The 18428-nt window shown below is 33.4% G+C and overlaps 1 protein-coding gene and 1 long non-coding RNA gene across 3 annotated transcripts; both read left to right on the forward strand.

Moving 5' to 3' along the window:
• Positions 1-1268: 1268 nt before the first annotated feature.
• LOC108487587 (uncharacterized) lies at positions 1269-3663 on the forward strand. 2 transcript variants are annotated; one of them, XR_001871687.2, is made up of 4 exons: positions 1269-1820; positions 1906-1974; positions 2237-2587; positions 2690-3663. It is a non-coding gene; the product is annotated as an uncharacterized LOC108487587 (long non-coding RNA). The 2 variants fall into 2 exon arrangements; XR_008271859.1 differs by having other exon boundaries at positions 1270-1820; positions 2237-3576.
• Positions 3664-9475: 5812 nt separating this feature from the next.
• LOC128282131 (uncharacterized) lies at positions 9476-10475 on the forward strand. Its single transcript, XM_053020308.1, has 2 exons — positions 9476-10236; positions 10295-10475. The coding sequence occupies exons 1-2, from the start codon at positions 9476-9478 to the stop codon at positions 10473-10475; spliced, it is 942 nt and encodes a 313-aa protein (XP_052876268.1).
• The last annotated feature ends 7953 nt before the right edge of the window (positions 10476-18428 follow it).

The raw sequence follows: 18428 nt of genomic DNA on the forward strand, positions 1-18428 counted from the left end.
CAGAACAAGAATGCAAAGAGTTACAACAGCAATATCAAATCAACTTGTGACCCTACTTATCTTAATTAAAAATCTAAATTATTATTTAATCTATTAATCTAAATTATTAATTATTTTAAATAAATTAGAATTGGAATTGTCCTAATTTAATTTAAACTCATAATCATCTTAATTGAAATCTAAATTAAAATCTAAACAATTAATTAAATTCCTAATTATCTTATCTAAAATAAAACTCTAATTATCCTAATTTAATTCAAAATCTTAATTAAAATATAAAATATTATCTAACCTATTAATTTAAAGTATTAATTATCTTAAATAAATTAGAACTCTAATTATCCTTATTTAATTTAAACTCCTAATTCTATTAACTGAAATCTAACCAATAATTAAACTCCTAAGTATCTTATCTAAATTAAAATTAATTTAATTTAAACTCTTAATTGTCTTAACTAAAATCTAAAAGAGTATCTAACCTATTAATTTAATTTAAATTCCTAATTATCTTATCTAAATTAAAGCTCTAATTATCAAAAGAAATCTAACCTCACATGGTTTTCTTTGACATTTTTTAGTGTTAGTTTTTTACTCTTTTACTTTCACGGCAAAATTAGCCAATTTACTCTCTTAAAAGGGTTAATTTCTAATTTAGTCCTTCATTGACTATTGAACATTCAATTTAATCCCTATAACTAAACCAAAATTCAACTTATTCTCAAGATTATACCCATATTTAGTAGAAAAAATTAAATTATTTACTTTTATTTAAAACAACTTCTATTAATATAATTTTATTAAAGAATATACTTTCATAAATTAAATGCAAGAAATTTTTACTAAATAATCAATCAGATTTTCATAATATATTTTTATTTCTTTTGAAGTTTTGGAATATTTTATTCCTATAAATATAATCCTACTTAATTTAAAATACTCCAATAGGCAATAAAGGAAAATTATGTAATTTTCACATATTTAGTACTATTAGCTAACGCACGTGATTTTACGTCTTTAATATTTAGTTAGTTTTTAAAATATTTTATTTTTAATTGAAATAATTAGTGAAAGATAATAATTTTTATTTAAATTATTGAATATAATTAAAATATATTAATTTATCAATTCAAATAATATAATAGAAATTTTTAAATAATAATTAAAGTATTTTTAATATGTTCAATATAAAATATAGTTTTTTTAATCATAAGTTAGATTAAAAAATTAAAGCTCAAAACAAGGCCATTGGGCTGCCCAGTACATAAACCCAGCTATTTACGCTAGATTGCTTCAATAAGCAGAAAGATAAGAAAATCTAGAACCTGCAGAATTAATACTAGTACCTGAGAAACAACAAAATCAGGGAGCGAAAACCCTTTGGTTTCTATGAAAACACCTAGCAGACGAACCATCCTTATGCTTCCCCTTCTCTCGGCATCAGTAAAGTTCAATCTGGTGCCTCGCTCCAGCAGCGATCTTGTTCAACCAACTCCTCTACAAAATCTAGAACACCATTTGACTCAAAAAACGCTAGTTTCAATTTAAGCCCTTCACTCACCAATTGGTGCGCCACTCCGTTTGCCGATCGCTTAACATGCATGAAGCTATAGACCTAAAAATCCTTAGTCATCTTTTTCATGTCTTCAATATATGCTGAAATTTCCGATCTATCATCCTCATTGCTTTTCGCTTTTTTAATCATTGTGAGGGAATCCCCTTCAACTTCCAATCTCCTCAAACCTAGATCTAAGCACAACTTCATGGCCACTGTGCAACCCACTGCTTCCGCTGCAAGAGGCGATGAGATACTCTCATGACAGGTAATTTTTGAAGCAATTACATTCCCTCTTTGATCTCTAAGCAATATACCCGAACATGAAATTGCTTCTCTTTGACAATATGCAGCGTCAAAATTTACTTTTATACAAGCATCTTTCGGGCCCTTCTACCGTTCCACTGCTTCTCTTCGCAAAGGTGAGACTCTTTCCAAGTCATCCAGTTCTTTAAGATAGTTCTTGACAAATCTGGCAGTAGATAAACCATCTTGAAAGCACTGTTCATGCACTCATTTATTCCGATTCATCCATATTGCCCACAAAACACACACAAACAATCGACACTGATTTTGTAAATACTGAGAAAATATGTATGAAATCCAGTCAATGTGGCTTCTGTTATTCAAATCTTTTGGCAATTTAAACTCCAAATTCTTCATACATCTTTTGTTATTTTGCAGTCGCGCAACATATGTAGGAGAATTTCTGCATCATCATTACATCGCGGTCATCTAGCAGTGTTCATTAGTCTCCTATAGTGTAAATTACTAAAAGTACGGATAATATTCTGTATATTACGCCATATTATAATTTTATTTCTAGTGGCGCTTTGAGCAACCACATGTTTTTGTAAAGGCTGCATTCTGTATTATGTACCTGTCTAGGAGTAGGACAAACCCTGTATTAGAAGTTTGTAACTGCTGCGCACAGAGTACTCTCAAGAAGCTTCACCCCACCATGCCAAATGATCATCTCTCGGGCACCATGATAAAGGAATTTTTAGGATCCATTCAGCATCCCTCTCACTAAATGTATTGAAAATCACATTCCTCTTCCATCTTCTAGTGTTAGGATCGATCAAGTCTGCCACTATTTGTACATTCTGATTTTTAACACCGTCTTGAATTTTGTAGCTAGCACTTTCTAAGACCCAAGAATCACCCAAAACAAAAATGGAAGTCCCTGTACTCACTCTCCAACAAAGGCCTTCATGAAGGAGCCCTTTCGCAGCTCACATGCTTTGCCAGGTATAGGAAGGTAAATTACCTAAACCTGCGTGGATGAAGTCTGGTAACGGTTAGGATTTCAATTTTAACGTTCTAGCTAACAACGAATTCGGATAAGAATTAAGTGCCACCCTTGCTTAGCTAAAAACGCTAAATTGAACTTGGATAAACAACGAAAACTGGGACCACCATTGCATCCGTGTTTACCTGCACCAAAACTTCCCCATGATATTTTCCATTCCTATACAGAGCGATTTCAACAAAAGAAAACAAGACATTGAGTACACTGGAATTGACTGCAAAATCGATTTTATAAAAACTTTTTTACCCCATTACGAAAGAAATCTATTACTCCAACTATCAATTTTGTATTTATACAGTCTTTGAGTTTTTGGAAAGCCTTACGTTTCGCTCTTCCCACCATACTTGGGAGCCCCAAAATAACTTCAGGATTTTCTGAGCTACTGACACCCAAAGTATCTTCCACCACCTGCTATCCCGAACATCAACATTCGTGCTAAAAAAAAACTGGTAGATTTATAAAAGTATATACATTGGCTCCTATAACTTTCATACTCCCTTAGTGCCAAATAACCCTTTTTTTTCCCAATCTCTTGTTTTTAAAAGTGTGCAAAAGTTCATAGGCAGCATCACATTGTGAGTAATCAACCTCCCCGATACAAATGCACTTTTACAGCACGTCTGGTTCACTGTAATGGAATAGGGCTGTAATTGAATAGAGCTGTAATGAAATAGAGTTATAATCAGTAATTGAACTGTTTAGTTGAATGGAATGGAATAGAACTGTAATAGTATTCTTATGTTTGGCTGAATGGAATGAAGTTGTAATAGAATAAGAAAAAAAACTAAAATGACCATAATACCCTTAGCGTAATTTTTTTGTTAGGTAGATGGTTATTGTTATTATTATTAAATTTTAATAAGATTATTATTAAAATAATAAATAATTTATTAAAATAATATATAATTTAATAAAATTCTTAATATAATTATTATTATATGAATTAAAAATCATAATATTTAATACTATAAAATAATATATAATCTATTTTATTATTTTTAAATTGCACTACATATTTAATGTGCTAAAATATCATTAGTGAAACAAATAATTTGATTATTCTACAATAAAAACAAAATATAAGAAGTAATAAATAACTTGAGAATTATATTTCACATCTAAATATAATATTCATATATTAACACAAAGTTACATGATTTAATTAATTTATATGTCATAATCCATATGTTATAAAATTTTACAACCTCAAAAAGTTACAACATTGTAATGACAGTCTATCATGTCATTATACCATCCAAATATTACTAACACAAAAAGTTACCAAAATATCATCAACACAACCATGATTTTCAATGGTCAGCAAGAAATCTTCTGACCCATTCCAATCCTACAGAAGAAGGTAAACTAAAGAAAATGAGCATTTGCATGATCTGGAATTTTGCTCAATGCGCGATAGCGCTCATCTTCAGTTAAACCTTCTACTTCATATAATGTTGGATATAATTTTAGAGCACTTTCTTGAATCGTCATTTCTGACTTTTGTTGAATTAGCACCTCGGATGCAATACTCCTACTGATTTCAACGCCAACGGTTTCGATCTTTTCCGCCAATAAAGTGGCAGCATCATTAAATGAAATAGAAGAAATATGATCACTTGCATCAAAAATCTTTTTTTTCTTCTTTGAAAATGTGGAATCACCTTGGTTTATAGTTGGTTGCTGTTGTGTGCCCGAAAGATCCATGTCATCCAAAGAAACATCAGCTTCGCATCCATGGAAATAATTTCTTTCTTCATGAGTATTTGTAGTAGCTACATCATTAGCATTTATTTCTTCAATAATATCAGCGGCTATTTGAGCATATTTCCCAGTGGCTCGATCTTTTGCGTAGATGGCAGTAGGTTGATCATAATAAGGGAAACTACGATGTTTGAATTGATCGGCTTCTTTATGACTCTGTAAAAATGAGGAATTCATATTAGATATAATTTTGGTCAAAATAAGATAATAAAGACTTGAAATAATTCTAACATTTATATATGAGTTCCACGTCGCATCTTCAGCAACAAGAAGCTCCCTGTGCTCATCCTAACCAAAACCACTATTGTTTTTTCCATTGAGCATGTCATAAACGATTGACCAATCCCTTTTCAATGTCCTAATCCTCGATTCAAGATTAGGTTTAGCCTTCAACTTGGCATTGGGTAAAACTTTTTCTAACATTTTTTCCAACTTAATTACATAACCGACTTTAAATCCAGTATCAGCATTAAAGGTTCCAAAACATTGTGTAAGTCGACCATATAGGCAACCAACGCAGCATCTTCTTCTGGAAGCTATTTCCTTTTGGTTCGTCGAGAATTTTGGGAAGAAACACTTGCTTGTGAAAAACCTGACATAACTATCTTGAGAGAAAAATTTAAACATAAGTTCAATATTATGAATCAAAAAGTTAACAGTTTATAAAATTATAACACATGATGAATCAATAGAAAATAAATTATAATTCAACAAGTCTAGTATAATACAAAAAACAATTCAAACACCATCAAATTTTCATAAACTAGATACATGAAATAACATAAACAAATTAATGTTTACTACTTTTACCCTAAACCTAACTAATTTCTAGATGCTTGCCATTCATCGAACATTTGGTTGGCTAGTTCCATCCTCCAAATAGCCCATGCATCCGATGGATGAATATTTACGATATTCAGTTCATCGTCATCTATCACATTACTAGGTAATTCTTCTTCCAGCTCCGCTTCAATAGGATCAAGATTCATATAGGTTCGAATAAAATTATGAAGCAAACAACATGCAATAATGATTCTATTGTGCACCCTCAAAGGATAGAATGATGGACTCCTAAGTATTCCCCATCTAAGTTTTAATACCCAAAGCATTTTTCAATAACATTACGCGCTGAAGCATGTTTCATATTGAAAAATTCTTCCGGAGTACTTGGCTAGTAACCCTGACGCCACTCATTCAAATGATATCTTTGTCCTCTAAAAAGTGCAAAAAATCCCTCACAATTTGTGTATCCAACATCAACTAGATAATAACAACCTATAAAAAAAACTATTTGTCATGGTTAATTTCCTAAAAAAATATGATCTTAAAGATTTATTCAAAGTCCTCTAATTTTGCATTTTACCATGAGGAACTTTTAATCCATGTCTCCTACTAATGGCATCTCGAAAAACCAGTCCATCAGCAACAGAACCTTCCCAACCAGGAAGAACATAAACAAAATACATATCAGATGTACAAACACCTAACATATTTGTTACTATGTCACCTTTTCGTGTTCGATATCTAGGTTTATCAACTGTTGGAACCCTAGTCTTGATGTGGATTCTATCTAAAGCACCTAAGCAATTCTACATCATATGTATAAAACCTCAAGTTAGGATCCTATATTTAAATCTAAGTCAACTAAATTATGTACGAGCTATATATAGAACTCACTCCAATACCTTAAACCATTTCCACATTGGGTCTGTAGAATTAGTTGTAATTAGCTCTGCCTTTTTAAATAGCACATCTTGTAAGCGTATGACAGCATTTAAAACATTGTGAAATGATCTGCTAATGGTTTCCCCAGACCTATTAAAGTGATGCTTGACAACTCGATTTTTAAGATGATGAGAAATGATATGTAAAAACATTGCCACTTGCTCATCAATAAGCATGTTCCTTGACGACTTTAATCCCCCTAAAGTTTGTAACATCTCACATAATTTTAAAAAAGTAGTTCTATTCATCCTAACTTGTTCAATACAGGTCTCGTCACTAGCATATACAAGTCTTTTTACATAATCTCATTTTGCATAAAAATCTAAAATATATAATCTAATCCTTGGTCTATAAGTATGCAGGCTATGGATGGCACCCAATGTAAGTAAGAACCAACTCGCAACTGTACATAATTGCAACCATATTGTCAATGCAAGACCAATTCTTTTACGCCTCACACTTTGTACTATTAAAGGCAGACGAGCCATTATTGCAAGATATTAAAGTGTTACATATCTTCAAATCATAGTGAAAGGGTCACATTTCTTCAATACTAATTTCAATAGCAATAAAACAAAATCAAAGAAATGATATGTAAAGAACTTACAGTGGTTCAGTGAATACAAGAAGCTCAACTGTGGGTGGAAGAAGTAATCAAGCAAGCCAAAGAAGAAGAGGAAGTAATAACACACTGTCAAAGAAAAATAAACAATAAATATTTATCAAATCTCATTCCACAAAATCAACTCTTTATTTAGAAAATAATAATATCCTGCACATTAAAAGAGAAATTAATAATTAACATCTAATCTTGAAATACACTAATGGAATTAAAAAGCATGATCAGCCTTACAGATATATTACTCAACTACGTACTTAATTTATTAAAATTCAAAATATCCCACGCAAGTACACGTACGAATTGGGTAGGAAATTAAATATTGTATAAAAGAAAATTTAATTTTATCAAATATTATTTTATCCGAATAACTTTTTGGTGTTTGTTATTATAAATGCGATAAATTCATAAATATTGTATAAGTACAAATATATATTTAAATAATGATTGTTATAAAATAGAATGAATGAAAAACTAGAAAAAAGCCAAACAAAAATCAAATTAAAACATATATATTATGACTAAACATTCACCTATCACATTTGTGCATAACGAGATTAAAAAATGAGAGTTTAAACTAACAATGCCAAAGCTTTACTAGCACCACATAAAATCTTACATGCACTTTTGAGTGCTTACATTATTAAAACTTTATAAGCGAGTTCAAGATGATGCCATTTGCTTTTAGGATGTAGTTGGATAATGATTAAATAGTGAAAAAAAGATATTTTATATATATCATCTTAGACATGTTTGTAGAGTTTTTTTTACTCCACCAGTTTAAAATAATTACTCTTAAATGTTTTATGCTTAATAAATGATACTGAATAAAAAATAAAATAAAATAATATTAGTTAATTGATTGGATTGAAAATTGATGATTTATTGAATTCAAAGAATATATTGTCAACTAATAAAATAATAGATAGTTTATTAAAATAAAAACATATATTCCATATAATTCTATTTTTGTAGTTAATAAGATTTTAGTTTACATCAAAGATTATACTTTAAAACTAAATACATATTTTTGCTGATTATTAATTCTATTTGATATCTGTTTAAAAAGAAAAACTAACAGCAGTATGCCAACAACTAACCGCAGCATCAACACCAATCTTCTTCACTATTCTAGTGCGGATTAGAGGTTAGATAATTTGCACATATCATCAACTCTTATTTGCATGAACTTAATTTCCTACCAGAAAGGGAAAAAAAACTAATAGCAAGCTAGAAAAAATATAAGCACAAAAGGTGAATTTTTTTATAAAAGTAGCAGCATTTGAGATTCCATTAGAAAAACCTAACAAGCAAATCACCAAAATGGAGAAGAAAAGAACATAACACTTATGCACCAGACAGTAGAAGTAAAACTATTTAAAGGAGTAGCATGTAGCTTTGACAATTTCAATTCCCAAATATCAGTTAGCATTACATTGCACTAGTATTATTAGTTTATGCGGGCAAATATCAGAAGCATGAATTATTTACATACTTTTGGCACCAAATCCAAAAAAAAAGTTTGATACTCATTACCAGGCGACATTAGTCAATCAAGAAACAAAAAAAAAAAAAACAGTATTTCAATGAAAATTCTATTAAGGGGTTGATCAATAAATTTTCGTGGGCAAATAGAAGCATGACTCACTAATCCTTAACTAATTAGACAATACGCGAAGGCTTTCCTATATCAAGTACTTCTTGGTCTGTACCGTGTTTGCATTCTGAACTTGCTTTTAATTAGTTAAAGTTATATCGCAAAGAGGATACAATACAATTTATTTATTCTGAAAGTCCAGAAGTGGGGTTACAAAAGTAGAGCATAGGCATATACCTAGAGATCTTCAAATACAAGTACCAATACTCGCCTAAAACAAAATAAAACCAAACTTGACAAACACCTCATTGGACAACACCGATACTCGCCTAGCCACTTTATTCGTATATACATATATCTGCACATATTTTGTTCTCATATCGATAAGATTTATGTTAAAAGGTGGCAACAAACAACATATGCAAGTTACCCAGATGAAATAAAGCAACATGCAAAAGTACCAAATGTTATCCGGATGAAGTATTTTTGTGTAACAGGCGACCTGTATTTGATCTGACAACTTTTTGCCTGGATAAAGTTTAGTCAACCTAAGCAGCTTTAGACAATTAGTAGGTTACTATTGAGCTGTTTTTGTGCAAGTTACTTTTCAGAAAATTTATTGCTCTTTCAATGTAATAGTTTAATATATGTACATTTTTCTTTAAACAAAAAATGAAGAGAGAAGTCAATTTTAGTTTCTCCTTCAACATCTGTTTTGCTTCTATTTTTTCATCTTTTAACACAAATTTTTTAGTTCTTTTGTTTTTGTTTTGTGATTAAAAAACTCAATAAATGGTATCAAGAGCCTAAGTCTTTGAGGGCCTTGGTTGTGTTTTGTTTGTGAGTGACTAGTGTTTGAAAGAAAAGAAGCAGGAGCTGTTTTTGTTGGCTTGTTTGATTGCTGCAAAGATGAGTTTTTCACCACCACCACCACCTGTTTTTGTTGGTGAAAACTACAACATTTGGGCTGTGAAAATGAAGACACATCTGCAGGCACATGACCTGTGGAATGTTGTTCTAAATGACACAGAGCCACCTCCCTTGAGAGCTAATCTGACCATAGCTCAAATCAGGCAGCATAGTGAGGACACTGCCAAGAAGTACAAGGCCATGTCGTGCCTTCAGAGTGGAGTTTCAGATGTCATCTTCACAAGGATAATGGCTTGTGACACTCCAAAGCAGGCCTGGGACAAACTCAAGGAGGAGTTTCAAGGGTCAGACAAGACCAAACAGCAACAACTGATCAACTTGAGAAGGGACTTTGAGAATCTGAGAATGAAGGACTCAGAAACCATCAAGCAGTATGCTGACAAGACTATGGCCACAGTCAACAACATAAGACTGCTTGGAGATGAGTTTAGTGACAAGAGGATAGTTGAAAAAGTCATTACAACTCTATCAGAGAAGTATGAGTCAAAAATCTCTTCTTTGGAAGACTCGAGAGACCTATCAGCTATACCCTTGATAGAGCTGATCAATGCTCTTTATGCACAAGAGCAAAGAAGAGCAAATAAAATGGAGGAGCACTTTGAGGGAGCTTTTCAGGCCAGGAGCAGAGAGCTCAAGCTCAAGCTCAAGCTCAAGTTACAAAGGCAAGAAGCCTTGGCTAGAAAAGAAAGAGAAATGGAAGAAGGATGCTGCCAAGAAGAAGTTTCCACCTTGTGCTCATTGTAAGAAGACTGCTCACCTTGAAAAATACTGCTGGTACAGACCTGACATTTAGTGTAGAGGCTGCAAGCAACTTGGCCACATTGAGCAAGTTTGCAACAACAAAGTAAGAGCACAACCACAGCACCAGAACCAAGCTCAAGCTGCTGAGGATGTTGAAGCACAAGAAGAACATGTCTTCACCGCCTCTTATTTTGCAAGCTCGAGCAAGATCAACAAAAATTGGTTGATTGACAGTTGATGTACTCATCATATGGCTTCAGACAAAAGTATGTTCAGGGAGCTAGACACCAGTTTTGTGTCCAAAGTTAGAATCGACAATGGTGAGCTTTTAGAGGCCAAAGGTAAGGGCAAGGCTGTAATTTGTACTCAGTAAGGTAACAAGACTATTACTGAGGTTCTTTATGTACCTAACATTGACCAGAATTTGCATAGTGCTGGTCAGTTGCTGGAGAAGGTTACTCCCTTATTTTTGAGGGAAAAACATGTATGATAAATGACTGTTTTGGTCAGGAGCTAGTGACAGTAGCTATGTATGATAGATCCTTCATTTTAAATGTGAATCAGCTACAAGCTAAGGCACATACTGCTCTACCTGATGAATCATGTTTGTGGCACAAGAGAATGGGGCATGTGAACTATAAGTCACTAAGTTTGCTGCACAAAATGAGCTTAGTTGAAGATATGTCCAGGATCGAGCTCAAGAATGATGTATGTGAGGTTTGTCAACTTGGCAAGCAGACCAGACTGCCTTTTCCTATCAACAAAGCTTGGAGAGCTCAAGAAAGGCTCCAACTGTAATGGCCTAAATTCAAGGTTATCGGAATAGTGGTTTCGTAACCACAAATCCGATTTAAAGAGAAATTTATTTCAATATTTTTCCATGAACATTGATATGATAGGAAAATCATATGAAAATATTGATAGAAAAATTTTATCGATTTAGTGGTTAGTTAGAAAAAGAAATTATTGAAGATATTGGGTAAAAACAAGATATCGGGACCTCTATATTGTAAAACCGAGTCGAAAATAATTTTATAAATATTTATGAAATGTTATTAGTGTGGTATTAAAATTTTGTTAGGAAATTTTAAAGTTTGGGGTAGTCAATTAAATGAAAAGGACTAAATTGTAATAGGTGTAAAAGTTACTAGAATGATTAAATAGCTTAAGAGTCTAATGAGAAAGGATTTAAAAGGAAATTAGACCCAAAAGTTATTTGGGCTGGACGGAAAGGGTATGAAATCAGCAGAAAAATTGATAAATTAAGGGTAAAATTGGAATATTGCAAAATTAACTAAATAAAGCTAGGACTAAATAGGAAATATCTAGATTTCTCTTCATTTCTCTTCAATTCCAGCAGCTAAAAACACCATAGGAGGATTCTCTAAGCTGGTATTTCATAATTTTTGCACCAAGTGAGTTAATCCTTGCCTTTTTCTTGTAATTTTTTGTGTTTCTAAGGCTTTTACAACTAGGTCCTACTATTAAATTCATTAGTTTTTAATTTCATGGATGAAATTGAAAGTCACCATGGTTGAGTGCTGTAATTTTATGATGAAATAGAATGAAATTAAAGCTTTAATTTGTTTATGAGATGATTTTATTAGGTAATTTCAATAGAAATTGATTTTTAGGACCTAATTGTGAAAATGCTTGGAATTAAAGTCTATTGCTGAAATTCTGATTCCTAAAGGTTGTAAACTAGTTTAAGGTGATAGAATAAAATATTAATTGAGAAAAATCAGTTCAATTGAGAGGCTAATTGAGTAGGGACGAAATTATCATTTATTAAAAGCTTAGGGGGAAAATGATAATAAACAGCTTGCACAAAAACAGTTTGGACAGCAGCAGTAAACTAAATTTGAAAAATCACCATAAATTGTAGAAATCGAATTAGAAGATGAAAAAAATATGAAATTAAAGCTTATTGAGTCTAGTTTCTCATAGAAGAAATAGTGTAAGCAATGGATTTTTAAATTTTGAGATATAATGAATTTTGTGAGACAAGGTCAGAATGAATTCGGGTTCCCCTGTTCTGACTTTGAAAAATCATAAAAAATTGAATAAAAACAATTATGGGCTTAAATTTATATGTATAGAATCCTTAATGAGTCCGTTTTTAAGAGAAACAAACAAGAACATCATTTGAATTCTGTATGAAGAGATAATTAATTTTTAGTGAAGAAGGGTCAGAACTGTCGACAGCAGAACAGGGGTGACTTTAAAGAATAAACTGTACTTATTGGCTAAACCAAAAATTCTGAAAATTTTATGATAAGAATATATGTGAGTCTAGTTTCAGGGAAAATTATCGTATTCTAATTTGGATTTCTGTATCTCAAGATAAAAAAATTTTGTGACTATGACTCAAGTAGACAGCTTTGAATGAACTATAAATAATAGTTGAATTATAGAGAATGTTGCATATGAACATGAAATGTATTAAATTGATAACTAAATTTATTTATTTAGATCCAGAAGATTCAAATACGAAGCTAGATCGAGGAAAGGAAAAAGTTCGGGATTAGTAGATTTTTTTTGTTTACAAACAAGTATCAAGGTAAGTTCATGTAACTTGAATTATATTCTTAAATGCTTGAAATGCATGTTTTTGATATGAATATGATTTGAATGCTCATTATATGAAATTTATGAAACATTGATATATTTGATAAAAGGGGAAGAAATCCCGGTTGAATGAAAGGAAAATTCGATGGATCTCTGAAAAGGAATTGACGATAAAAGGATCTAGCCAGACGGGTGATCCTATTCGATATAGCCCTCCGAAGAATATGTGGAAAATGGATTTAGCTTGGACGGGTAATCCAAATTAGGTCTGAATTTAGCTCGATGGTAATTCGGATCCAAGCTCATTAGAGTAATTGTTGTTGCAGGGGATTTAGCCTAGACTGGTAATCCCGATAATACTCTATGAGTTTATATTACAGGGGATTTAGCCTGGACTAGTAATCCCGCTGTAAGGATGAGGTTCGCGGGAGTGTGCTCTCTGAAATGGAAATGTGCGCACATGAATATGAATTGACGGACCTAGAATTGTACACTAAAAGTGTATCTCTGAAAATCCATCGAAATTCCGATAAATTCAACGGGATAAATATGGAAAAATAACAAGGAAATGGAAATTATGATATTGATGAGCTCAACAATCATAGTATATATTATTGGTACATGGAAATTATTGTACTAACTTGAATGTTGAGTTTGTGCATATTAGGGTAATAATGCATTGAATGGATATATGAATGTTTATTGTATTGTATTGAAAATATTAGGTAAGTATAATTCTTGTTACATGAGCTTATTAAGCACAAAGTGCTTACCCCGTTTCCTTTTTCCCTGTTTTGTAGTGTTAAGAGCTCGAAGGTCGGATTTGGTCTGAGACACATCACACTATCAACCTCAGGACTTCGGTATATAAAGAAACTTTATTTTGGAAATCAATGGCATGTATAAGCTAATAAAGTAAATGATTCTGTGAAATGATTGTAGAGTTAGCCATTGGTATGGTTAACAAACCTGGTTTTGTATTTTATAAATATACATGAATTTATCTTGAAATTATGTTGAATTGGATTGGTTGATTTGGATTGGTCTCGATATAATATTACAGGGAAGGTTAGATATCTGTAAAGGGATTATATTGAGTTTTCCTAAAAAAAAAAATTAATTCGTAAACTCCGGTAATACCTCGTACCCTATTCCGACAATAAATACGGGTAGAGGGTATTACATTTATTGGTATCAGAGATACGGTTTAGCCGGTTCTAGGACCGATGTAGCAAATATGGGATTAGCTATACATGCCATTTAAATTATTATTGATAGTGTGATATCTCCTAACCATTTAAAATGTGTTTTTCTTATAGTAATGTCATCCGACAGAGCTCAATCTGAGGAAGCTGGGAGTTATGCTCCGGCTTCAGTACAAAGAGAAGAAACTAGCAGTAAAAGGCCCGAGACAGCGGGTCGAGGGGACGAGGCAAAAACAGCCTTCTTTCAAATGATGAATGAATGGTTTAATCAATACTTAAGAACTAACCCTGTAGTGCAGCAAGTTCAAGCTCCCCCTCCTGCTCCTCCACCGATTCTCGAGATCCCACAAGGTACAGGTACTGAATCTGTCAGAAAAGGGAAAGCTCCAGTAGATAAAATTCGAAAATATGGGGCCTAAGAATTTCGAGCAGCAGTTGATGATGATTCCGAACGGGCTGAATTCTGGTTAGAAAACACTACTCGGGTTCTAAAGGAATTATCTTGTACACCAGAAGAATGTCTGAAATGTGCCGTCTCACTGCTAGAAGACACAACTTACCATTGGTGGAATACTAAAGCTTCAGTTGTTCCGAAAGAAGAAATTACATGGGAATTCTTTCAGACCGAGTTCAGAAAAAAATATATCAGTCAGAGGTTTCTCGATCAGAAGAGAAAATAATTTCTTGAGTTGAAACGGGGTAACAGATCAGTATCTGAGTATGAAAGAGAATTTGTTCGATTGAGTAAATATGCTCGAGAATGGGTACAATCAGAAGCTGAAATGTGCAAACGATTCGATGAAGGGTTGAATGAAGACATTAAACTATTGATCGGAATTCTTGAAATTCGAGAGTTTGCTACATTGGCAGAGAGAGCTTATAAAGCAGAAGAATTGAGCAAAGAAAAGAAACAGGCTAAGAGGGAAGCTCAAATTTTTAGTAAAAGACCGATGGGAAAATCCCAGTTTTCTTTTTCAAAGAAATTGAAGAAGTATCAGGATAGTTCTACTTCAGCCATTGGGTATTCGGGCAGAGAGTGAGGTTCTCAACGCACTAATCCAAGGCCTTCTACTCCATCAGTAACCAGTGTTGGCAGTGTTGGCACTTTTAAACCGAGATGCCAGTACTGTAATAAAGCTCATTTTGGTGAACGTCGATTAAAGAGCGGGGCTTGTTACCGATGTGGTTCTTTTGACCATTTCCTCAGAGATTGTCCAGAAAGGGGTGAAAAAGAAGCTGGACAAATATAGAAGCTGAGTAATCTAGTTTCGAGAGGTAGACCACCTCGACTATTCGGTAATGTCAGTGGTAGTCGAGGAGCTACAAAAGATACTGCAGGTAGGCCTGAGGCACGAGCACCTGCTAGGACATATGCCATTCATGCCAGAGAAGATGCCTCAGCACCCGATGTTATTACTGGTACATTTTTTTACTTGATACTGATATTACTGCATTGATTGATCCTGGTTCTACGCATTCATATATATGTGTTAAACTTGCAATTATTAAAAATTTATCTGTTGAACCTACTGAATTTGTGGTTAAAGTCTCAAACCCCCTGGGTCAGTCTGTATTGGTGGATAAAATTTGTAAAAAATTGTCCACTAATGGTAAGGGGTTATTGTTTCCCGGCTGATTTGATGTTACTGCCATTTGATGAATTTGATGTGATGTTGGGCATGGATTGGTTAACCCAGCATGATGCGGTAGTAAATTGTAGACAAAAATATATTGTTCTAAAATGTCAGAATGGTGAGTTGCTCCGGGTTAAATCTGATTAGACAGAGGGGTTATCTGATATGATTTCAGTAATAGCAGCACAGAGGTATGTCAAAAAAAGGGTATGATGCTTACTTGGCTTATGTACTTGACACCAAAGTATCTGAGTCAAAAATATAGGCAATTCCAGTGGTATGTGAATTTTCCGATGTGTTTCCAGAGAAATTACCAGGATTGCCACCAAAAAGAGAAGTGAAATTTTCTATAGATTTGATTCCAGGAACTACTCCGATTTCCATAGCTCCGTATCGGATGGCTCCTAAAGAATTAAAAGAGTTAAAGACACAGTTGCAAGAGCTTGTTGATAGAGGTTTTATTCGACCGACTCATTCATCTTGGGGTGCTCCGGTTCTGTTTGTGAAAAAGAAAGACGGGTCTTTGAGATTGTGTATCAACTACCGGCAACTTAATAAAGTAACCATAAAGAATAAGTACCCGTTACCCTGGATTGATGATTTATTTGATCAGCTGAAAGGTGCTATTGTGTTTTCATAGACTGATCTTCGATCAGGTTATTATCAGTTACGGGTAAAGGAGTCAGATGTGCCAAAAACAACCTTTAGAACTAGGTACGGCCATTATGAGTTTCTAGTTATGCCGTTTGGGCTAACTAATGCACCTGCAGTATTCATGGATTTGATGAACCGAATATTCAGATCGTACTTAGACAGATTTGTAGTAGTATTTATTGATGATATTTTGGTTTATTCTCGGGATGAAGAAGAACATGCAGAACATTTGAGAATTGTGTTGCAAATTCTACGAGAGAAGCAGTTATATGCTAAATTCAAGAAATGTGAATTTTGGTTCCAGAAGTGGGTTTTTGGACACATTGTATTCGCCAAGGCATCAGGTAGATCTAAGTAAAATATTAGCTATTGTCAATTGGAATCCACCGAAGAATGTATCTGAAGTTAGAAGTTTCTTGGGTTTAGCTGGTTATTATCGAAGATTTGTACAGGGATTCTCTATGATAGCTTCTCCAATGACCCGATTATTGTAGAAAGATGTAAATTTCGAGTGGACTGATGAATGTCAACAAAGTTTCAACCGATTGAAAGACCTATTAACGAAAGCACCTGTATTAGTGCAGCCTAAACCAGGTAAGGAATTTGTTATTTACAGTGATGCCTCATTAAATGGTTTAGGTTGTGTTTTGATGCAAGAAGGTAAAGTAATAGCCTATGCTTCAAGACAACTTAAACCACATGAAAGAAATTACCCAGTACATGATCTTGAATTAGCTGCTATTGTATTTGCACTGAAGATATGGCGGCATTACTTGTATGGTGAGAAATGTCATATTTATACTAATTATAAAAGCTTGAAATATTTGATGACACAGAAAGATTTGAATTTGAGATAGCGCGGGTGGCTTGAACTGATAAAGGACTATGATTTGATTATTGATTACCATCCGGGTAAAGCTAATGTTGTAGCTGATGCTTTGAGCCGGAAATCTCTGTTTGCTTTACGAGCTATGAATACCCGGTTATCATTGACTAATGATGGTTCAATCCTAGCAGAATTAAGAGCTAAACAGACATTTTTACAGCAAATATGTGAAGCTCAGAAGAATGATGATAAGTTACAAGTTAAACAGGCACAGTGTAAGTCAGGTAATGATTCTGAATTTCAAATTGATTCTGATGGTTGTTTATTATTCAGAGGTAGGGTATGTGTGCCTCAGAATTCAGAGCTCATACAGAAGATTCTACGCGAGGCTCACAGCGATATTATGTCTGTACATCCGAGGAGTAATAAAATATATAATGATCTGAAAAAGATGTACTGGTGGTCGGTAATGAAACGTGATATCTCTGAGTTTGTATCAAGGTGTTTAATATGTTAGCAAGTTAAAGCTGAACATCAGGTACCTTCGGGGTTACTTCAGCCAATTACTATACCAGAATGGAAATGGGAAAGAATCACTATGGAATTTGTATCGGGGTTATCTTTGTCTTCGAGGAAAAAAGATGCTATTTGGGTGATTGTTGACCGATTAACAAAGTCAACTCACTTTATTCCAGTACGTATGGATTATTCTTTAGATAAACTAACTGAACTATACATATCTGAGATTGTCAGGCTACATGGAGTGCCTGTCTCCATTATATTAGATAGAGATCCCTGATTTACGTCTCGTTTCTGGGACAAATTGCAAGAAGCCTTGGGTACTCAGTTGTATTTCAGCACTGCATTTCATCTTCAGACAGATGGTCAATCTGAGCGTGTAATTCAAGTATTGGAAGATATGCTCCGATGTTGTATACTAGAGTTTGAAGGTAATTGGGAGAGGTATCTACCTTTGATTGAATTTGCTTACAATAACAGTTATCAGTCTAGTATTAAAATGGCTCCGTATGAAGCTTTGTATGGTAGAAAATGTAGAACACCATTATATTGGAAAGAGCTTAGTGAAAGGAAGATACATGGGGTTGATTTGATCCGGGAAACAAAAGAAAAAGTAAAGGTTATTCGGGATAGTCTAAAAGCAGCTTCCGATCGTCAAAAATCATATGCCGACCTTAAACAAAAAGAGATTGAATTTCAAGTCAGTGACAAGGTATTCCTGAAAGTGTCTCCTTGGAAGAAAGTCCTCTGATTCGGTCGAAAGGGTAAACTGAGTCCAAGATTTA

This window comes from Gossypium arboreum, chromosome 10 (assembly GCF_025698485.1).
Source record: "Gossypium arboreum isolate Shixiya-1 chromosome 10, ASM2569848v2, whole genome shotgun sequence".
Lineage (NCBI taxonomy): Eukaryota > Viridiplantae > Streptophyta > Magnoliopsida > Malvales > Malvaceae > Gossypium > Gossypium arboreum.

Bases quoted from the DNA above. Each gene is read 5' to 3' on its own strand.
- LOC128282131 (XM_053020308.1), top strand. From the start codon at position 9,476: ATGAGTTTTTCACCACCACCACCACCTGTTTTTGTTGGTGAAAACTAC. The intron at 10,237-10,294 runs GTAAGAAGACTG...CATTTAGTGTAG, and splicing joins GTTTCCACCTTGTGCTCATT to AGGCTGCAAGCAACTTGGCC.